Here is a 23824-nt window from a genome sequence, read left to right on the forward strand (position 1 = left end):
CGCTGGCCGAGTGGTTTTTGAGCTGGGCTGCCAATCCGGTGGTCCGAGGTTCGATTCCCGGCTCGGCCAACGCGGAATCAGAGAAATTTATTTCTGGTGATAGAAGTTCATTTCTCGATATAGTGTGGCTCAGATCCCACAATAAGCTGTAGGTCCCATTGCTAGGTGACCAATTGGTTCCTAGCCGCGTAAAAATATCTAATCCTTCGGGCCAGCCCTAGGAGAGCTGTTAATCAGCTCAGTGGTCTGGTTAAACTAAGATATACTTAACTTCATGAAGCAGTTGTCTTACTCATGTCCATTCTCCATTACTTAACTCGGAATGATATCAGAAGTTTGACATTTAAAACTCAGTAATGGAGTTGCATTGTCTTCATGGGTGAACAAAATTAGAACTATATAATACTGAAGATACTGTACTTATAACCTTTAAAGAATTTGTATACATAATTTATGTTGTGCATAGTTATTGATTCTATTATTGATTATTTCTAAAATTTTTGTGTATCATATTTCATTCATAAATATGACTTAGTAATGTAACTTATTGACCAAGGTAATTGTTTGTTGGAATATAGTATACATTTCTATTACAAAGGTGACTATTTTGTATAATTTTTTTGATTTACAGAATAAATGTCTTTAATTATAAATTTATTTCTTTTCAGTATAACTTGTCAAATATATTGGTAAATTTGAGATTTTTTATGGAATATGAAAACACTTCTTGTACTTTATCATACTCAGGTAAACCAGAGAACGCCATTGAACCGGACAAAACATTAACGGTCCCACCCAGCGCCTATCCTGATGCTCAGTTGTCTGCAGTGGTGGAAGACCTTAGGAGATACACAGAATATTACATTACGGTCCTCTGCTTTACTCACCCTGGTGACGGCAACCGATCTCAGCCAGTTCAAGTTCAGACTCACGAAGATGGTGAGGCTTTCGTTTTTTTCTGGATTGATGATAAATGAACTATATTTTTTATGTCTTATAAGATTATACAGACAGTCCCCAGTTATTGGCGGGGGTTCCATTCCGAGGGCTTGATGATAAGTGAAAATCGGCGATAATCAGTATCGACAATTAATAACTGGATTTTGGTTTTGACAACTGGTTAATGGTGCCTCTGTTAGGTATTTATTGGCATCGATAACTGGAAATCGGTGCATTATGGTGCTGAAAATTGCCGATTTTCAGAGCTAGACAAGCCCCATAAAACTGTACCACTGATAACCAAGTCCTTCAGTAACAGAGACTGCTGATAACCGGGGTTGCCTGTACTTGCATTGCAATTCAGTTGTCTGGTTAATGTTATGAATGGTAATTAGTATTGTATTAGTAAAAGTAGACTTGCTTTCATTGAAACCAAGTATCATAAGTGTGTGGAAAAGAAAGTGCCAGGTTTATTGTTTGCTATTATTTTGGAATATGTATTGTGTATAAAACCATGTTTATTGGTACTGGTAATGACTTATCACATTCTTGCAATTTCATAAATAAGACTTTGACAAAATAAAAAAGGTTTCATGATGGTGTAGTTTTATTCATTTAAGAGTTGCAATAATAAGTTTAACATTAAAAGTAGTGAAAGGCCATTCAGTAACCCATAAAAAGTAATTCCTTAAAAATCATACCATTGTATATTGTCTTACCCAAAAGTGCTAATGTTATTTGTTCATCTTAATGTTTATTGATTATCTTATCATTTTTGTATTAACGTTTCATGTCTGTCTATTTTCCTTTGCATGTAGTTCCTGAAGAAGTTTCTAGTTTGAAATTTGAGGATATCAGTGACCGATCAGTTAAAGTACTGTGGTCAGAACCTGACAAGAGTAATGGCATTTTGAAAGGATACACGCTGTCGTACATGGTGAAAGATGCTCCCCACACTGTGGTCACCCAGAACTTTACATCAGATGTTTCAAGCTCTGTCATTTCCAATTTAACAGTGAGTAAAAAGCTTCTGTTTTCAGTATCCCTGTATGACTCATTTTTTTTATCTTTTATAGTTTACATAAATATGATGTAGTTTAGTCCTTTTTGTACTTGTCCTGTACGGATAAGGACCTAGTTGTTAAGTCACATTTGCTGTTTGTCAAGATCTTAGGTTCCATATTGAATAAAGAATATATTCATTAAGAGATTTTATTTCTAAACTAGTTGACTTTTTGAACAGGCAACAACATTCTACACCTTCGAAGTCTATGCATGGACATCAGTAGGCCCTGGGGAGTCAGTGACAGCGACCATTCAATCTGGTGTTGAGCCGGTATTACCGAGTGCTCCTGACCGTCTAGCTGTTTCAAATATTCAAGCGTTTTCTGTGGTGTTACAATTCACACCTGGTTTTGATGGAAATTCCTCTATTTCAAAGTGGACAGTTCAAGTAAGTCTTGTACTTTCTTGTTAGGAGATCATCAAATATTGTTCATAAATTAGTCATATTAATACAACTTTTTTTGACTTATAAATTTCTGAAATTTTTTGATAAGTTTCTGAAATTTGTTGAGGGTGTACTGTCTAACACTACGGTAATTATAATTTTTATACATTTAACTTACCCGTCAGATATATACTTAGCTATTTGACTCCGTCATCCGACAGAAATTCGAATTTCGCGCACACGCTACCTGTAGGTCAGGTGATCTACTTACCTGCCGCTGGGTGGCAGGACTAGGAACCATCCCCATGTTCTATCATATTTTTTCTGTCGGCCATACTGGCAACATCGTTGTGGGTATCTCCGGCTGGATTCGTATTTTGCATCGCAATTGATCTTCGTTTGGACTTCTCGGTGACGTATTTGCATTGATTGTACTGGCATACGCGATTGTGGACCGTTTTTGGAATTTGATTTGGATTGTTCAACATGATGTCTGATTCTGGAAATGTGGTGAGAATGTGTGTGAATGCGGGTTGTAAAGTTAGGAGGCCGAAGGCATCAATTGATCCTCATACTATTTGCAGGAAATGCAGGATGTATGAATGTTCTTTTGGTAATACTTGTAATGAATGCAAGGATTTGAGTGAGGAAGAATGGAAATCTCTAACCTCATACGTGAAGAAGTTAGAAAGAAACAGGGTGAGGAGGTCTTCTTCCAAACCTTTATCTAGTTCTAGCGGGGTTATTAGTAATAATATACCCTCTTCTCCTTTTACTGCCCCATCTAATGTACCTGCTCCTTTATTAGAACACACAGATTCGGCATCTGAGATAGCGAATCTTAAAGCCGCTCTTCGGAAAATGGAAACCAAAATGGCGGCCTATGAAGGTAAGCAGTGTAATTATAGTGCTGTGGATAGTGATATAAGTGTCCCCAGTGCAGTGGAGGGGGCGTCTGATTGTCTTCACAACGCTCCCAGGCCTAGACCTCTTTCAAGCTCCCAAGCCCAGAGGAGAAGGAATGTCGAAAGCCGTAAGGAGGTTGTGGAGGATCCCCAACAGTCAGACGTCCCTTCGGCATTTTCTGTATCGCCACAGAATGCCAGAGAACGTTACAGAAAAAGCGTTCTGCGTGAGTGTTTTCTCCTCCTCGGAGAATTCCTCACCTAAAAGAGGGTGGAGATCGGCGGATCTTTCTCGCCCCCTTAAGAGACGTTTGGATGAAACCCAGGATTACTTCTAGTCCTGAGCGTTTTCAAGAGGAGGACCATCCAGTAATTAAACAACCGAGGGTAGACAATAATGAAGAGACTAAAAGAATCCTTCGCACTATGCAGGATTCATCACTTCTCTTGTGGGAGTTCTGTATAAAGACCCTCCCAGAAGGAAAGACGATTTCCTGCCTATTAAGAAGTCTAGGCTATCGAGGGTTCAGACTCGCCATAGTATTTTGTCTTCCTCTGATTTGGAATCGGATTCATCAGCCTTGCATAGGCCGAGCAGGATCCGTTCTCCTGTCAAACGCAAGCACGAGACGCCAGACAAGAGCGTCGAGTTTGCGAGACGTGAAACGTCAGCCAGGCGCGAGCGTCAAGATAGGCGCGTCATGCCATCCAGAAGCAGGACGCCTCCCAGGAACGAGGATCCAGGCAAGAGCCAGGACGCTACGAGGCGTGAGACGTCAACAAAAAGTAGGACACCTCTCAGGAGAGAGTCGTCAGGCAAGCGTCAGGACGCTCCAAAGCGGTTGACGCCAGCCAGAAGCATGACGCCTCCCAGGAGCGAGGTGCGAGGCAAGAGCCAGGACGCTTCGAGGCGCGAGACGTCAACAAGAAGCAGGACGCCTCTCAGGAGAGAGTCGTCAGGCAAGCGCGAGGACGCTCCTAAGCGGTTGACGCCAGCAAGAAGCAGGACGCCTCCACGGGAGCGGCTTCTCCTGATAGAGAATCGGTCAGGAAAGAGCGATCTCCTTCTAACCTGGAACTGGAAGAGATTTCTGAGGAAGAAGTTTCAACTAACGAGGGACTTTCCAATTATAAAGTTTTAGCCTCGTTACTTCTAGAGGAGTTTGCGGATTCTCTTAGTCCTGCAGCTCCTCCTTCGCCGAGATCTCTATTTTCGAGCACAAAAACCCCGAAATCCTCGGCTTTCTTAAAGATGAAACCGGCGATCTCAATGAAGAAAGCCCTCCAGTCTTTAGATTCGTGGCTTTTATCTAAAAAGGAAACTTTGAGAACGGTTTATTGCTCTCCTCCTCCAAACTGACAGGGAAAAGAGGCATTTGGTATAAGACAGAAGAGGCGATGGGATTGATGCTCCCTTCGTCGGCAGATTCAGATTTCTCGAGTCTGTGAGTCCTGTGAGAAGACAGTCCCTCAATTCAGCAAAGGCGTCCTGGAGTATGTCGGAGTTAGATCAGCACCTTAAGGGAATTTTTCACGTCTTAGAGGTATTCAACTTCTTGGATTGGTCTCTTGGAACCTGGCTAAGAAGACGAGTGAGCCAGATTTTCTAGATCCAGAAACTTTGCACAGTGTCCTATCTTGCATGGATAAGGCTGTGCAAGATGGTTTCTGGTGAGTTGGCGGCTCTTTTTGGATCTGGGATGTTGAAGAAAAGATCTATTTACAGTTCCTTCCTAACGAAAGGAGTTTCTCCTTCTCAGAGGTCCGCTTTATTATTCGCACCTCGGTCAGAACATCTGTTTCCTTCATCTTTAGTGAAGGATGTTGCGAGATCCTTGTCGGAAAAGGCTACGCAGGACCTTCTTGTACAATCTACAAAGAAAAGTAGACCTGCAGTTAAGACTCAGAAGAAGGTGGCTCGGACTCCAGTGGTGCCCTTTCGTGGAGCCCCTTCAACTCGATCAACTTCGGAGAGAAGACCCTTCGACAAGCGAGGGAGGTCTTCCTTCCGCTCTTTTAAAAAGAGCAAATAGCAGCCATGTCCTCCAAGCACAGGTAGGGGCCAGACTTCAATACTTTCTGGATGCCTGGTCCGTAAGAGAAGCAGATCCCTGGACTCTGTCTGTCCTACAGAAGGGGTACATCATTCCCTTCGTAGACAGACCTCCTTTGGCAACATCTCCAAAGGATTTGTCGACGAGTTACAAGGACCCTGGACTGAACGAGACTCTCCTTCAGACGGTGGTGTCGATGAGGGACAAGAATGCTATAGAGCTAGTGCAAGATCCTTTCTCCCCGGGGTTTTACAACCGCCTTTTCTTGGTTCCAAAGGCTTCGGGGGGATGGAGACCCATCCTAGATGTAAGCGTCCTGAACAGGTACGTGGAGAAAAAGAAGTTCTCCATGGAGACTTCAGCTTCAGTTCTGTCTTCCCTACGTCAGGGAGATTGGATGGTATCCCTGGACCTTCAGGATGCTTAGTACTTTCATGTTCCGATTCACCCATCGTCAAGAAAATATCTAAGATTTGTTGTTCAAGGACAAATCTTCCAATTCAGGGCCTTGTGCTTCGGCCTATCGACCGCCCCTCAGGTATTTACGTATCTGATGCGGAACGTGGCCAAATGGCTTCATTTAGAAGGGATACGCATCTCAATGTATCTCGACGATTGGCTAATCCGGGCCAAGTCAGAGAAACGGTGTTTGGAGGACCTACAGTCTACTTTGAACCTAGCAAAGACGTTAGGATTACTCGTGAACCTCGAGAAATCGCAGATGATCCCCAGTCAGAACTTAGTCTATTTGGGGATTCGGATGGATTCTCGGGGTTTTCGGGCTTTTCGTCCAGGAAAGGATTGCTCGGGGATTACAAAAAATCTCGAGCTTCCTAGAGAAAGAACGGAGTCGGTGAGGGAGTGGTTAAGTCTTCTGGGAACCCTTTTCCTCACTAGAACAGTTCATTTCGCTAGGAAGACTCCACCTTCGCCCTCTTCAATTCTTCTTAAGAAGAATTTGGAGTTGGAAGAACGGACAGCTTTCGGACACTTTCAGTATTCCTCTGGAAGTAAAGAATCATCTGAAGTGGTGGATTTTTCCCTTAGAAAAGAACGAGGGCTTGTCTCTAGAAGTTCGGAACCCAAACCTAATCTTGTTCTCAGACGCTTCAGAGAAGGGATGGGGAGCGACTCTAGGGACAAAAGAAATATCAGGCCAATGGAGGAAGGATCAGCTAGACTGGCATATAAACTCCAAAGAACTTTATGCAGTTCTTCTAGCTCTAAAAGCCTTCGAGACACAGGTGTTAGGTCAAGTGGTACAGGTCAACTCGGACAACACCACAGCGTTGGCCTATATCAAGAAACAAGGGGGAACTCACTCTCTTTCTCTGTTCCATATAACAAAAGAGCTGTTGTATTGGGCAAAAGAAAAGAAAGTGACTCTTCTCACAAGATTCGTGAAAGGAGAGAAGAACATCAGAGCAGACAGGCTAAGCAGGTTAAACCAAGTTCTCCCCACAGAATGGACCCTTCACATTCAGGTGTGTCAAGCTCTGTGGTCCCTGTGGGGCAGTCCACATATAGACCTATTCGCCACCTACCTATCCAGAAGGATAGAGAACTTTTGCTCCTTAGTGGAAGACCCGAGAGCGATAGCGGTGGACGCCATGCTACTGGACTGGTCAGGCCTAGATGCCTACGCATTTCCCCCCTTCAAAATGTTAGGAGTGGTGTTAAGAAAGTTTGCGGCATCAAGAGGGACGAGACTAACACTCATCGCTCCCTTTTGGCCGTCTCAAGATTGGTTCACAGAGGTACAGGAATGGACAGTGGACTTCCCAAGATCTCTTCCACACAGGAGAGATCTTCTCAAACAACCCCATTCGAGAGGTACCATCAAAACCTCCCCGCTCTCGCTCTGACTGCCTTTCGACTATCGAAAGACTTGTCAGAGCGAGAGGCTTTTCAAGCAAAGCTTCAAAAGCAATTGCTAGGGCCCGGAGATCTTCAACTATTCGGGTCTACCAATCAAAATGGGATGGTGTAAGAAGAATAAACTGTCCTCTTCCGATACCTCTGTGACCAACATAGCTGATTTCTTGATTTTCCTTAGGGAAGAATCAAAATTATCAGTTTCTACCATTAAAGGTTATCGAAGTATGCTTTCGGCCGTATTTCGAAACAGAGGTTTGAGAATTGCAGAAGATAAAGACCTCCACGATCTTATTAGATCTTTTGAAACCTCAAAAACCTTTTCTCCTCGCACTCCGAACTGGAACCTAGATGTAGTTTTGAGATTTCTATCATCTAGTAGATTTGAACCTCCTCTCAACGCGTCGTTTAGAGATCTAACGAGAAAATGTATTTTCTTGTTGTCGTTAGCGACTGCGAAGAGAATTAGTGAAATACACGCTCTAGATTCTCGAGTAGGATTTAAGAGCGATGCGGCAATTTGTTCTTTCCAGACTCTGTTTGGCGGTAAGAACGAGAACCCCTCTAAACCCTGGCCAAAGAGTTTTGAAGTTAAAGGACTTTCAAATCTAGTAGGAGAGGAATTAGAAAGATCTTTATGTCCTGTTAGAGCTTTGAAGTTCTATTTAAAGAAGAAGAATGAACTAAACGGATGTAAACAAAGCCTGTGGTGCGCAGTTAGGGATCCTAGTAGACCCATGTCAAAAAATGCATTAGCATTCTTTGTGAGGAGCATTATTACAGATGCTCATAATGACTGCACTGAAGACTCTTTCAGGACTCTCCGAGTGAAGGCTCATGAGGTTAGAGCGGTAGCCACTTCATTAGCATTTCAGAAGAACATGTCTTTAAAAGACATTGTGGATGCGACTTACTGGAGGTGTAATTCAGTGTTCGCATCGCACTATCTCAAGGACGTTAAAGTAACATATGAAAAGTGTTTCTCTCTGGGTCCTTTTGTATCAGCCGATACAGTGCTGGGGCTGGGAGCACATAACGATCCTTAGAAAAAATTTGTATTTGTTAAAAATTTTTGATAGTACATAGATCTACCTTGTGAGACGAGTTGTTGGTTTTTTCTGCTGATTAGTATGCTTGCTGGCGTACGGACGTCCGAGCTTGGATCAGTGGGGGGAATCAAGAGACGTCTTACTGAATAGATTGTACAAACATTTTTTTTTAGATTTTTTTTTTTTTTTTTTTTTTTTTTTTTTTTTTTTTTTTTTTTTTTTTTTTGTACTTTACTGTACGAATGTTTGTGTTTCGAGTTTGTGGTCGTTTGCAAGAGGTTAGGGGATAACTTCTTGCAATCTTAGAACTAACATGGATAGGTTGAGGTGATCGGGATCGATGTTGTGCTCCTTGTATAAGGTCTTGTCAAGTAAGTGGATAAGCACCCATTGACGTAGTCCTTCCAGGATCTACCAAGTAAGCGGGTAAGACCCCTTTGGCAGAACCACAAGAACTCTTAGCCATAGATCAATATCTCGCTGAGGCTCTTGAGACTGTCTAGACTCCTGGATTGTATTCATGAAGTCTTCAGTCTAAACAGGTAGGAACCAAGGTTTTATTTATTTATTACCTACAACGATAGTTGTGATTCCTGTTTGATTCTATATTTAGCTGTCTCTTTCCCACCTCCAATGGTGTGAATCAGCTAAGTATATATCTGACAGGTAAGTTAAATGTATAAAAATGATATTGTTATGATACAATAAAGTTTTATACATACTTACCTGGCAGATATATACTTAGCTATTTGACTCCGTCATCCGACAGAAATTCGAATTTCGCGCACACGCTACCTGTAGGTCAGGTGATCTACTTACCTGCCGCTGGGTGGCAGGACTAGGAACCATCCCCATGTTCTATCATATTTTTTCTATACCGCCTGTCTCCTGAGGGGAGGTAGGGTGGGTATAATTTTGTATATATCTGCCAGGTAAGTATGTATAAAACTTTATTGTATCATAACAATATCATTTCAGGCATTGTCCTCACGTAGCAGCACATGGGAGACAATTTATGAAGTTTCTGCACCAGATGCAACAACAATAACTGTACAGAATCTTATTCCCTTCACAAAATATTATTTGAGATTAATTGCCAATAATTTGGTTGGCATGTCTGAACCCTCGGAAGCTTCCCCAGAATTTCAAACTCTCCAGGCGGAGCCAGCTCATCCCCCATCAAACATGACTGTCCGAGCCATGTCAGCAACTCAGCTCCGTGTCCGCTGGATTGTAAGTTTTGCTTTCTACTTCATTATAAAATGGATGATGCTACAAATACAAATAATACCATACATGTCACTAGTCTACTACTTTACATACAAACCATTCTGTAGGATCCACAGAATATGCCTTTATACTGAAAGACTCCTCTGGGGTAAAATATAGGTGGCACTCAATTTCTTGCTTCATCCCATCAGCTTTTTCATTCAGTCTCTCAATTCTGTCTCCTACATACTACATTCCTGTTCAATTTAAGTCATACTCTCCAGACTATACCTTCCACCTAAGGAGTAATTCTTGGTATAAAAGACGGAGTGAAGGTTTTTATTCTCGTAGAAACAATTTTAGATATTTTTAGATAAATTGGAATTTTCATAGATATGCAAATTCCCTTTTTTTTTTTGTAATCCCAACTCTGACATTCCCAATGCTTGTCCCCCAAGTCTAGCATTCTTAGAATCTCTCTCTCTGTGGTCCTACTGTGGCTGTAAGAAAAAGTGAATGCTTACAGGTGAGTAAGTGGGTGGGTAGTACTCCCCACACTCCCTCTCATCTGCCACAAATTAACTAACCTCTTACCAAACTTTAACAACTGAACCAGGCAAGCCAAAAGTATATCCAATGAATGATGACATATTTGACTAATAAAGTTTATGGTGATGGCGTACAGTATAGGGTTTGTTCCTTAAGCTCTGAACATGGAACAAGGATGAACAATCCACTCCTCAAAAAAGGTTCCTTCTCTCCAAAAGTTACATTCCCAGCACTTCCAAAATCTAAATTTGTTGCATGTCACAAGGGCCACCTTTTGGTAAAATTTATGGTGAACATCTGTGCATAACTTTCTGTGTAATCCGTCTAATAAACAAAGTAAGTTGAAACATAATGGAACCTCCCTTATCAGAGGTAATTAGTGAAAAAATATTCAGTTTTGAAGTAAAGCATATTTTACATTTGTGCAAAAACTTAGGAACATGGAGATGCCAAAATCATAAAAATTTACTGAAAAATATTAGCTATCTACAGAATTGGGCAAATTACTACCAAGTGGCATTGTTTTTGGCGCAATAACAAGAAAACAGATTAGTGCAAATTTGCCCATATTCAGCTCCTTATTTTTGTTTTCTTGGAATAAAATTTACATCGTTGATGTTGTTATAAGAAGCACAGGAAAATAGTTAAGATAATAAGAGTTAAACTAGTGCTAAAGCAGGCAACTAATAGTGAAAATAGTATATGAAAAGTACTTCATATACCTAACAGAGTTGTTATTCATTAATTGTAACTCTACTTGAATTTTAGCATTTATGAAGGAATTCTAATTTTTGTCTTTTGAAAAATATAAATTTAGATGATTCAAATAATTGCAGCAAATTAACCGTGACCAACTTGTCTTACAGCCTCTTCAACAATTTGAGTGGTATGGTGCACCTCAAGGATATCTCATTAAATATCGAGTCATTGGCTGTGAATGTGATTTCTCAGAAGATTTTGTGCAGGACATAACTGCCAATTCACATCAGCTAATTGGTCTGGAGGAATATACTCAATATGAAGTTACAATGGTGGCAGTCAACCATATTGGACCGTCTGCCTTGGCACCTGCTGCAATAGAGAGGACCAGAGAGTCAGGTATGTGTGAGATATTTGTGTAATCACGTACTCTATAGTGTGGAAATATGCACTGTATTTATCAGTTTCTAGATCATGTCAGGTTTATTTAAATCTCTTTGATAAGAAGCTAGATGAAGAATATGTTGTGTGATTGCATGAGGATTTGAAGACCAGGCTTGAACTCTTGTATATTGACAGGAGCATGTAGACAGTAGAGAGTTAAATGCTCTGCTAGAGAAGTTATTAGGAACTGTGTATTACATATTGTATAATGGATTTGTTGATGTCAAGTTCCCCTTCATAGCTCAATGCTTGCAATCCACCACTACTAACAGATGATGGTAGATTGCTTATTGGCCTTAGGGAAAAGGGTGCACTGCTTCATCGAGCTTTTGAAAAAAAGCAATCGGCTGAGGATGTCTCACTCTATGATACTTGTCATCCTGAACCTATTCTTACAAAATTTGCATTCTGGATAATCTTGATAGCTGTGGTGGAGAAGATCCTGATAGTTTTTTCCCTTTGATTTTTAAAAAGATTCTAGTGTTTTGTCTGCCAACTAGCTTCTATAGATTTTTGTTGACATAGTATCTTGCGGATGAGCTCAAGCTTAGTAATACAGTGCTGTTCCAAGGAGTGGCATATCTGCAGACTCCAGTAAGTACAGGACAATCTCTCTTCTCCCTGCGCTCTCCAAAGAAAAACGTATTTTTGAGCGACCATATAAGTACTGAATGTGGAATCCAAAGGGTTGTTGTTAGCTGATAGCCAGTTTACTACATAAGCAGTTAGGTACCTGTGATGCTCTTTTAGACTTGACTTGGCATTTGCAAGGGAACCTTGACAATGGTTTTGAGGGCAGAGTCATTCAAATAGATTTTAGTGTCACTTTCGATTTAGTGAACCACAAGACACTTATTTATAGACTTCAGAAACTTGGAGCAGGTGAATATGTTTTAGGATTACTTCAAGATTTCCTGATAGGGAGGCAGCAGGGAGTTACTTTGGACAGGAACTCTAGTGAACCAAGACCTATTTTGTTGGGAGTTCCATGGAGTTATGTTCTTGGCCCACTGTTATTTTAGTATATATATACAAGTGATATGGTCAAAGGCCTGGAAAACAAGATTGTTCAGTGTGCCAATGATGCAACACTTGTGGGTATTGTAAAGTCTCCACTTGAGAGAAATGAAGCTGCCCTCGGCCTCAATTGTGGGTATTGTAAAGTCTCCACTTGAGAGAAATGAAGCTGCCCTCGGCCTCAATCGGGACATGGACCGGATCAGGGAATTGTGTAGTCCACTGAGGCTGAACTCCAGTAACACAAAAACACTTTTGATTAGCAGATCTTGTACAGATTTCCCACTACATCCTCCTCTTCAGATGGACAGAACTTTGCTGAATGAGACTAAAGTCTTAACTATTCTAGGTGTAACTTTTGAGAAACATCTAATGAAGTTTCAGCAAATGCTGCATGAAAATTAGGTATTGTTCGTAGGGCCTCATGTATTTAAAACAGTGATAAAATCAGTGAATGTCTGCTTCTGGTAGAGATTTAGTTGACCCCATTTTTTGCTGGGGGATTGGTACCACAACCCCCCACGAATAACTAAAATCCACAAATGTGTACTTAGAACCCTTCTAAAAATGCTTATAACTACCTATTTTGATACTACAAACACCAAAACACTCCTCTAAAAATATGTTAATAGTTTCATCACAAAAAATGCATTTAGTCATGAAAATTATATGAAAACACAAAATAGTGAATATTTCTCTATGAAAAATACCACAAATAGTAGAATTTTTCTATGTTCCATAGAAAAAGACCCAAGCAGGTGAGTCTGCAAATCCAGAATTGTGAATAGGCGGGGGTAGACTGTTTCGTGGTGGTACGTTTCTGTTTCCTAAAAGTAGCAAATATGACTTGGACCTTTGATGAATGGTCTCTTGTTTGTCACTTTCTCTTGAGTTGTACTTCAACAGAGAACTCTCACATTCACAATTGATCCCTGATTCCCTATGCCTGCCAAGAGGAATCAGATTCACTGAAAAGCAGCACCAATATGCAGTAAATGTGCCTCACTATCAAACTTCTCAGTTCCAGAGGTCCTTTATTCCTCACACCATTGGACTGTGGAACAGCCTCCCAGAGGATGTTGTGCAATTGGAACTTGAGAAGTTCAAGTGGAAATGCAATGCATTACTTCCCTAATGCAATTCTCCTTACATTTTAATACGTTTTTATCTACGTATTTATAAATTTATCAACCCTTAAAAGCCGAAGCGGTATTAAAAATCGTCTCCCGTATGCCGGCGGCGTTTGCGAGTGAGCGCTGAAGCGGAAAAAAGGTTGTTTTAAAAAAATCACAGCGCGCTTAGTTTTCAAGATTAAGAGTTCATTTTTGGCTCCTTTTTTTGTCATTGCCTAAAGTTTAGTATGCAACCATCAGAAATGAAAAAAAATCAAATATAAATATTGGGATATATGACAGCGCAAAAAAAAAAATTTCATATATAATTGTATATAAATCGCGCTGAGCAAAACGGTTAAAGCTAACGAGTTAATTTTTTGTTGTTGTATTTTACACTAAATTGCAATCATTTTGGTATATAACACATTGTAAAACGATCAAGGCAACACAGAGAAAATATTATCACAAAATGATGCATGAAATTGTAATGCGCGGACATAAAAAAAAGCTGATTTAAAAAATTCACCATAAATCGAAATATTGTGCTAGAGACTTCCCGTTTATTGCAAAATGAAGGTAATTGATTGAATATTTTTTGACTGTAAGTGTTGTAGCATACAATTGCAGTTTTTGATCATTTCGGTTGAGTTAAAGTTGACCGAAGGATGAATTTTTTCTATTTATCGTTATTTATATGAAAATATTTCAAAACTGATAAAAGCTGCAACCATAGGTTGTTTTTTATTGTATTCTACATGAAATTGCGCATATTTTCGCACTTAAAACTTTATGTAACGATTAATTTAAAATGGTGCAAACATTACGACAATCGGATGAAAAAATTTATGATTTTTTCGGAAGAGTTACCGCGTGTACGTAAGGAAAAAGTTTATTTCATAAATTCACCATAAATCGAAATACTGTGCTAGAGACTTCCAATTTGTTGCAAAATAAAGGTAAATGATTGAATATTACTAGAATGTAATAGTTTTAGCTAACAATTGCGTTTTTCGACTATTTCAGTCGAGTCAAAGTTGACCGAAGGTTGAAATTTTGGCACTTATCGTTATTTATATAAAAATATTTCAAAACTGATAAAAGGTACAACCTTGGGTTGTTTTTTGTTGTATTCTACATGAAATTGTGCACATTTTCATATTTAAAACTTTAGGTAACGGCTAATTTAAAGTGATGCAAACATTAGGACAATTGGACGAAAAAATTTCTGATTTTTTTCGGAAGAGTTACCGCGCAGATGTAAGGAAAATGTTTTTTTTTTCATAAATTCACCATAAATCGAAATATTGCGCTAGAGACTTCCAATTTGTTGCAAAATAAAGGTAAATGATTGAATATTACTAAAGTGTAAGAGTTTTAGCTTACAATTGCGTTTTTTGATCATTTTGGTCGAGTCAAAGTTGACCAACGGTTGATATTTTGGCACTTATCGTTATGTATATGAAAATATTTCAAAACTGATAAAAGCTACAACCATGTGTTGTTTTTAGTTGTATTCTACATGAAATTGCACACATTTCCATATATAAAACTATATGTAACGGCTAATTTAAAATGGTGCAAACATTACGACAATCGGATGAAAAATTTTATGATTTTTTCGGAAGAGTTACCGCGCGGACGTAAGGAAAAGGTTTTCTTCATAAATTCAATATAAATCAAAATATTGTGCTAGAGACTTCCAATTTGTTGCAAAATGAATGTAAATGATTGAATATTAATAGAATATAAGAGTTTTAGCCTACAATTGCGTTTTTCGACCATTTCAGTAGAGTCAAAGTTGACCGAAGGTTGAAATTTTGGCACTTATCGTTATTTATATGAAAATATTTCAAAACTGATAAAAGCTACAACCATGAGTTGTTTGTTGTTGTATTTTACATGAAATTGCGCACATTTTCATATATAATACTCCATGTAACGGCTAATATAAAATGGTGCAAAAATTATGTCAAAGTGACAAAATAATTTCTGAGGTGTGTCGCTGATACTTTTTAGTGCGAGAAGAAAGAAATTCGCGCTTGCGCGCCTGGGTAACGATTGTAAACAAAACAACGCCTTGGTCCATGAGCTCCCAGCATCCCCCAAGGCGTGTGATTCAAAAGTTTTCACCTAGTAGGCCTATAACTATTTTTCCGTGAATTTTTAAAAAAACTTTTTTTATATCTATGTACCATACGTCCAATCGGCACCCAACAGACAATTTATATCAACGTTTAATACGTCCAATCGGCGTTAAAGGGTTAATTTAGTTTTTTTAAATCGGTGGAATCTCTTCTTTATGTAGCATTTCTTTTACGTCCCCTTACTCCTTCCTAAAGAACACCATATTCTTTGGAAGCTTGAATTTCAAATCTATGACCCCTGTGGGCTTGTCCCTTTGTAAGAATAGTGGTGGACTCTAAGGAGGCAGGATGCAACCCAGAACCCCCCACTATAAATACCACCCAGTCGAATTAGAGGATTGTGATAGATAAAAAGACAAAAAAATCCTCTCTTAATTCTGCAGATTTGACTGTTAAGTGGTCTGATAATTTATTAGATTTGAATAAACTATTGGGCTTGTATAGATTATGCAGTTTACCCTGTTTTACTTGTAAGAACACTCTACTAGTGCCATATTGTAATTTTACTGTTCTGTATTTAAAACCATATTTGCATTGTTTTTCCAGTTCCAAGTGCTGGTCCCGATGGAGTAACAGCAAATGCAACATCCTCTACAACAATTGTAGTTAGATGGGAGCATGTTCCTCTTGTTCACCAGAATGGGATTATTGAAGGATACAAAGTTGTGTATGTTGGTATGTATAGAAGAGGCTTATTAAGTTGTTAAGGGAAATTTTCTTTAACAAATTATTTTAACTTTGAGAAGTAAATAAGATTTTCATGTACAGTACCATGTTTTTCTTTTTATTTGTTATGGTTTTGCATTCAGTTTTTCTGTTAAACCTAATGCTGTTCATCTTAAATTCCAGGTAAGAATATGAAACCGCAGGAAAAGTTGATTCCAAATAATACTACGTTTGCTGCCACACTGACAGAACTTCGCAAGTACTACCAATACACTGTACAGGTTTTAGCCTATACTAGACACGGGGATGGTGTGCTATCAACCCCTTCACTTCTTGTGCAAACTCATGAGGATGGTAAGTAAAAGTGAATGGATATTTGACTCATCGTGTCATAACAAAAGTTTACAAGCTAATTATGTAGCAGTCCTTGTTAGACAGATGGCAGGCAGTAGTAAATAAAAGGTTCTTTGCAGTTTCTGCATAGCCCTTATCTGGATTGCTTTTTCTGAAATTTTTCGTTCATTACTTTAGTTCTCTTCCTACTTGGTTAATCAGCTCTTAATGACTTTTTACATAGCACTGTAACTTGATGTTGCATCAAGCCGGCTAGAATAGGCATCAAGTTAACAGTGCTTACAGTGCTGGAATTTGATGCAACATCAAATTATAGTGCCAAAACTCAAGTTAAGGCGCCATTAAAACACTGTATTAAGGACAAACCCCTCGGGCCAGCTCCCCCATGAGAGTAGAATTGGGTTAAACTGAAATTTTAAATTTTACGTATCCTGAAATTTCAGAAGTATGTAAGCTAGAGATTACAGATGCACCAAATGGCATTTTTGAATGAGTTCATCACTACATATTATGTTACAGAAATTTGAAATGTGAAAATGTTCAATTTAAACGTGTTGATCATAAGTGATATTGCTAGTTAATAATATTGAATAGGTGATGGAAGTGATGGCCTCAACATGTTTTTCATTGTTATGTATTGTTTATGTAGTGTAGTATTTAATTTATGTAATATTTATGTACTGACAGTACACGTATTTAATTTGTGTAATATTTGATTTACTTTGCTTCATGCATTGAAAAGAGACTAAATGATCATAATACTCTTTACTCACGCTGACGTGCATTTTGTGATATTTGCAGTACCTGGTCCACCTTCGGATGTGTCGTTTCCAGACGTTTCCTTTACTTATGCCCGCATAATTTGGGATGTTCCTGCAGAACCAAATGGTGAAATTACAGCATATTCCATTGTCTACCATCTGGAAGAAAACACTGATGTAAACAACACTTTTCAGTTTGGACCTACCACGCGTACTTTCAAGTAAGCATGTTTTTAATTTTGTATGGGCACAGCCAGTCACAGCATATTTTTATAAATTTATATGTTGTATCCTACTCTCTTTATATTAATTGTAAATGCACATTATTGTCTTATTGCTAACATTAACCTATTTTTCAAACAGAGCAATTGAACTGAAACCAGAGAGCAATTACATGTTTCTGGTAAGTGCTCGTACTCGACTGGGCCAGGGAAAAGTGTTGAGGGCCCCTGTATACACAACCAACAATAGAGAACTTCCAGCTCCACCGTCTCGACCATCTGTATCTCACTCTCAGATCACATCTACAAGCATAACATTCTCATGGAATCCTGGAAGAGATGGATTTGCACCTATTAGGTTGGTTATTTTATGTATTACCTGTTGTAAAGTTCTAAACTTAGAATTTAGTAGGTAATACTTATGTATATTCGTTCTCTTATCAGATTAAGAGTATGTTCTTCATTAGGCTCCTAGTTTTCATAATCCTAGTATCTTTATGAAAGTGCAACTGTCCCCTAGTGTGACATTTTATATTTGAGGCCTCAAGTTTTTGCAAATGCGAGGAATAGGCATAAAAGTTCCTAAATATGGTTTCAAACTCTGCCTTCCAGCTGCCTGCCTGGGCAGCAAGTTGGTTGAGTCATCTCATTGTCCATTGATTCTCCAGCATTCTATCCCAATCACACTGTGAGGGTCTGTGGCAATCAGTGTTAAGGATAGTGCATCCAAGTACTGTATCGCTATTTATTTAGGACATACTGTACTTGTTTTGATCAGTGTGGTCTCAAAGTGCAAAATTAGTAATGCTGGCTATTCTTTCAGACCTAGAAAATCTATAGAGTGCTCTATGTAAATAAGAAAATTAGACTTCTACATTTAACTTTAAAGAGAAAAAGACATTGGCCAGCATTAACAACAGTAATGGACCATCAATTCATTCGGTGTCGCAGATTAGAGAAGAAATTAATGTTAGTTTTACATGAACTTCTTTGAAATCATCTGCTATATTCGGTTTATTGTGTTATTGAAAGATATTTTATCATATTTTCTTGATTTCTTGAAAGATTTAATTTCATGGATTATTGTTTATAAAACAGTAGGTCTACGGAATTTATGTATTGTTACGAAGTGCCAAGTATCTGGTTACCATGCATCAAATATTACCTCACCAAAAGCCAGACACCTGAACCCTCATAACACACTTAAACGACTGAATACACTAAAGGCAACAGTGATCCCTTAACACTTACCAGTATTGCAGAAAATCAGACTAAGTTCATCAAAACAGGTGTGAGGTAATCTTGTAAGTAATTAAATTAATCAAAGGGCATCACTCCATCAACAACTTTCAAAACTCTAAGTACTTCCCTGATTTCAGAAGTCTAAGTACTTCCCTGGTTCTAAGTCACTTCAATTAAATTGAAGGAAAGCAAATCAATTACCACTCTATGTTTCTACCTAACATGAATATAATCATAATTATATATATTTATACTGGTGTAAGATAAAGAAAATACTTATAAAAATTTTAAATACAAAAATTTATTATTAAATTCAAAATTTATAAGTGAAATTCACAATATCAGGGAAAATTACTGTTACTTGAAAACAAAGTAAAGTTTAATTAATTCTTGAATCAAATTAAGTAAAATTAAATCAAAATTAATTTATCATAAAATTCAAGAAAAGTAATTCAATCAAAATTCAAAAGTGTTAGGCAATAACTGAAAATTTGAAATTAATTCACAAGTGCTAAACAACAATAAAACTTGAAAAGAATTCTAAGTAAATGCCAATAAATTCACAAGTGTTAAATTTAATTAAATGTGCAATGATAAAGCAATGAAAATAACTAAGTCAATTAAATGGTGAATGCAAATGAAAATATAAAACAAAAAGACACATTCATTAAGAAAAATGAATAAATGCACAAACAATGGAACAGACACAAACACAAAAAATATCAGCAATGTGTAAAAGTGTAAATCTTTTTCATTCAAAAACACTAACCAACAGTTTTTACCAAACCTTCGTAACAGACAACAGTTCCTATCAATTATTAGTTAATACACTCCCTATCCATTATTAGTATTCACTGTTCCTAACAATTATTAGTTGCAACTAATAAAAATATAACACACTTTACCTTTTTTGGTATACCAACTTCTTTTCTTCTCTTGTAAATTACACTTTCACAAAAAAACAAGGCGCCGTTACGAAATGTTTGTTCAGATTCCACAAAAGAAATTAAATAAACTAAATAAATTCTAAGAAATATCAAATATACAATTCTCACAATATGAGTGACCAAATTTACGTTACGTTAATTTAATCTCGATGTCGAGTGAGAGAGAGAGAGAGCGAGAGAGAGAGAGGGAGATCTAACTGCCTCGAGGTCTTGAGATCGAATGAAAATCTCTTCCTTTATGGAAATGACAGAGCAGATGTCTCAAAACGTTCTAGGCACGAAAGCTTCTCGAAAGTTCTGAAATCTGACGCAATCTTACACCCACAATGTGCAACATCCACGTGGGACTTGACAAAGATATACGCGTACAAGACAAGACTGCTCAACAGATACGTACCCGATTGAAACGGAGGGTAAACGATAATTAAGATTGACATGTTTTTGATGACCACGTAAAAAGAGTCGAGCTCATTATCAAACGCGCTGACAGAGCAGGGACGCAAACGGATCTCGCAGACTCTAATTTCAAAGTGCTGACATAAAAGTTAAACATTTGCAGCTTTGAAAAGACAAGGATCTCTCTCTTTGCGTTAGATATATAGTTTTTTACATGACGTTAATGCGAAATCTGAACACACATTTTAAAACATCCTATTCTAAGCTATCTAGGAATCTGAAAAAAATGTTACACAATCTACAAGACATTTCAAAGAGGGGAAAACATGCATTTTGAAAGTAGCAATATATAATATACCTCCCCCCAGAAGATTTTTTATCACGGTGTTGAATCCAACGATTCGCAACGAGATAAATAATCAGCAACTACATTGTTTTTGCCACTAATGTGCTGCACTCTTAAGTTATACTGTTGCAGGCACAAAGACCACCTGGTCAGTCTTTGATTGTGATTTTTCATTTTCTGGATAAATGACAGTGGATTGTGATCTGAAAACACTAATATTTCTTCATTCCTAGGTCTATTCACATACACTTCAAATTTTTTCAATGCGGTGATTAAGGCTAAAGTTTCCTTCTCGATTGTCTAATATACTTTCTGATGTTTTTTCAATTTTGTAGACATGAAGCATACAGGATGGTAGATATTATTTTCATCTTCTTGAAGTAGAACAGCTCCAACACCACAGTCTGACGCATCAACTTGTATCACAAATTTCTTGTCGAAGTCTGGAGCTTGAAGTACTGGTCTTGAAGTTAAAATGGCTTTTACCTTCTCAAAGGATTCTTGACACTCTGGAGTCCAAATAAACTTAGCTTTGGGACTAGTTAAGTCTGTCAGGGGAGCTACTACGGCTGAGAAATTTGGGCAAAAACGACGATAGAAACCAGCCATCCCCAAAAATCTCTGTAGCTGTTTCCTGGTAGTAGGTGGGGTAGCCTTACGGATACCTTCTACATTAGCATTTACTGGAGCAAGAAGGCCTTTCCCAACTTCAAACCCAAGATACTGTACAGTTGCCTTTCCAAACTCACTCTTCTCTAAGTTGACTGTTAATCCTGCTTCTTGTAGTTTCTTGAAAACTTTCTTCAGAATCTTCAGATGTTCTTCCCACGTTGTAGAGTAAATCACGATGTCATCTAGGTATACACCTACTCCTTCTATTGATCCTAACAGTTGATCCATCACTCGTTGAAATGTTGCGGGTGCATTCATCAGACCAAACGGCAGAACAGTATACTGATATAGTCCAAAAGGAGTAATAAAAGCTGATAGCAGCTTCGCATTCTCATCTAAGGGAATTTGATAATATCCTTTCAACAAGTCTATCTTGGAAACAAACTTGGCTTGCCCAATATTATCAAGTAACTGATCTATAAGAGGCAAAGGATAATTATCAGCCACACTGATGGAATTCAGCTTCTATAATCAGTACACATCCTAAATGACCATCTGGTTTCTTCACTAACACAATGGAGAACTGAAGTGACTTGAACTGGGTTTCTGCTAATCCATGTTGCAGCAAATACTCAACTTCTTTCTTCAAAACATCTCGATGATACGGTGATAAGCGATAGGCTCTTTGCTTGAAAGGTTTTCCATCTTCTTGAATCTTGATTTCATGCTTGGTCAGATCAGTACGTCTAGGCACATCTGAAAAAATTTCTGGAAAACTTCTAATTACGTCACTTAAGTCTTCACCTTGTTCAACACTCAGATGTTTCAGTTTATCCTCCAAATTTTCCAAAATTGAAGAATTATTCATCTTGCTTGCAGCTCCCAATTCGTAGCCATCATCGTCTTCTGTAGATAAAGTTGTCTGGGTTACTGACACAGTTTCAGTTTTAGTTTCTGAGAAATAAGGTTTCAAGAGGTTCACATGTATCTTCCTTTGTCTTCTTCTTCTTTCTGGTGTTTCAATCACATAAGTTCTATCACTTAACTTCTGAATTATCTTGTAAGGACCTTGAAATTTATTAGTGAGGGGAAATCTCTTGACAGGTAAGAACACTAACACTTGTTGACCAACACTAAAACTTCTTAGCTTAGTCTTAGCATCAAATCTCCTTTTCATTTTCTCTTGACTCATTTTCAAGTTTTCTAAAGAGAATTTTCTAATCTCTTTCAACCTCTTCCTTAAGTTCTTTACATACTCTGCTTGGCTTTCCTCTTGATTTTCTTCCCAATTTTCTGCAAGAATCTCAACGGTCCTCTCACTTCTCTTCCAAAATCATCTCATTAGGTGAACATCCCATACTTTCTTGATAAGCATTCCTAACTTCAAACAACATTAATGGTAAACAAACCAACATCCCATTCTCTTCCTGACTCAGAACAATACTTTGTCAGCATACTTTTCAATGTCTGGTGGAACCTTTCCAAGGCACCTTGAGTTTCTGGATGATAGGCAGTGGATAACTGTTGTTTCACTCCTAACAAATTCATCACATCCTGGAACAACTTGGAAGTAAAGTTCGTTCCTCTATCACTTTGTACAATTTCTGGTATTCCAAACTTTGAGAAAAACTCAACAAGTTTTTCAGCAACTATCTTGGCAGATATGTTTCTAACAGGGATTGCTTCTGGATACCTTGTCACAGGACACATTAATGTCAACAAATACTCATTTCCTTTCTTTGTCTTCGGCAATGGTCCAACCATATCTATAATCACTTTGCTAAAGGGTTCTCCTCTAACTTCTATAGGTTGTAGGGGGGCTTTCTTGATGGTTTCATTCGGTTTTCCAGCTATCTGGCAGGTATGACACTCACGACAGAACTGCTAACATCTCTGTGAAGTCCAGGCCAGAAAAAATATTTCATGATCTTCTCCACAGTCTTCCTGATTCCCATATGTCCAGACTCATGAGCTACTGCAATCACTTGCTTTCTCAATGGATATGGAATCAAAATTTGATGATATTCGCCCCATTCAGCATCTCCTGGTATATCTGTAGGTCTATACTTCCTCATCAGCAAACCTTCCTTCAGATAGTAACAGGTAGGAGTTTGTTGCATCTCTTCTCGATCAACAACTCTGAAGAACAAATCAGTTAACGATGCATCCTTCTTCTGCAAGTCCATCAGCTTCTCTCTTGTCACTTGACCAACTTCAAAGGTTGAATTCTCAATATCTGCTAACTCAGCTACTGTAGTTTCACTACTGTCTTCAGCAACACTTTGACTACTCGGAGTCTCTTCAGGAACATCAGGTTCTTCTTCTTCGTTGTCGTCTTCTTCATCTTCTTGGGAAATCTCTTCTTGGTCAGCACTATGGGAAACTTCACTTCCCTGGAATAATTCTTCTAAGCACAAAGATCCTTCACTTGATCCTTCTTGGGTGTGTAAATCCTCAGTTTCTTCACTTACAGTCGTAGTCCTCTTCATACTTCTGGTAGTTACACAACTAGGAAACAGGTGGGGTTATTCTTCTCCAACTCTTCTGTAGGACTAATCCTCAATGGTTTGTCTGTCACTACAGGACAAGGAATAAATGGCACACCACCAACTTCATTCCCCAACAGAACATGTATACCTTCCACAGCTAGTGAGTCCTTTACAGCAAAATCAACATTCCCTGTCACCAATTCACATGACAGGTGTAAGCGGCATATAGGAGTTACTTCCTCTCCTCCTATACCCTTCAAAATAACTGAATCTCCTGTGAGACTCTTCTCCAACTGAGGGTGAGAACCACGTACTACCACACTATGGTTACTCCCTGTATC

The 23824-nt window shown here is 38.4% G+C and overlaps 1 protein-coding gene across 7 annotated transcripts in view; it reads left to right on the forward strand.

Moving 5' to 3' along the window:
* The window catches only part of LOC135217473 (protein sidekick-like), a 258080-nt gene that overhangs the window by 168720 nt on the left and 65536 nt on the right, over positions 1–23824 (forward strand). For all 7 annotated transcript variants that reach the window (XM_064253381.1, XM_064253382.1, XM_064253385.1 and 4 more), the window contains 9 exons: positions 748–939; positions 1758–1954; positions 2183–2392; positions 9251–9505; positions 10897–11128; positions 15996–16124; positions 16299–16469; positions 17271–17451; positions 17594–17809. In XM_064253381.1, coding sequence (XP_064109451.1) covers positions 748–939; positions 1758–1954; positions 2183–2392; positions 9251–9505; positions 10897–11128; positions 15996–16124; positions 16299–16469; positions 17271–17451; positions 17594–17809 — 1783 coding nt within the window. The remainder of the gene's footprint in view (positions 1–747; positions 940–1757; positions 1955–2182; positions 2393–9250; positions 9506–10896; positions 11129–15995; positions 16125–16298; positions 16470–17270; positions 17452–17593; positions 17810–23824) is intronic.

This window comes from Macrobrachium nipponense, chromosome 7 (genome assembly GCF_015104395.2).
Source record: "Macrobrachium nipponense isolate FS-2020 chromosome 7, ASM1510439v2, whole genome shotgun sequence".
NCBI classification, from domain to species: domain Eukaryota; kingdom Metazoa; phylum Arthropoda; class Malacostraca; order Decapoda; family Palaemonidae; genus Macrobrachium; species Macrobrachium nipponense.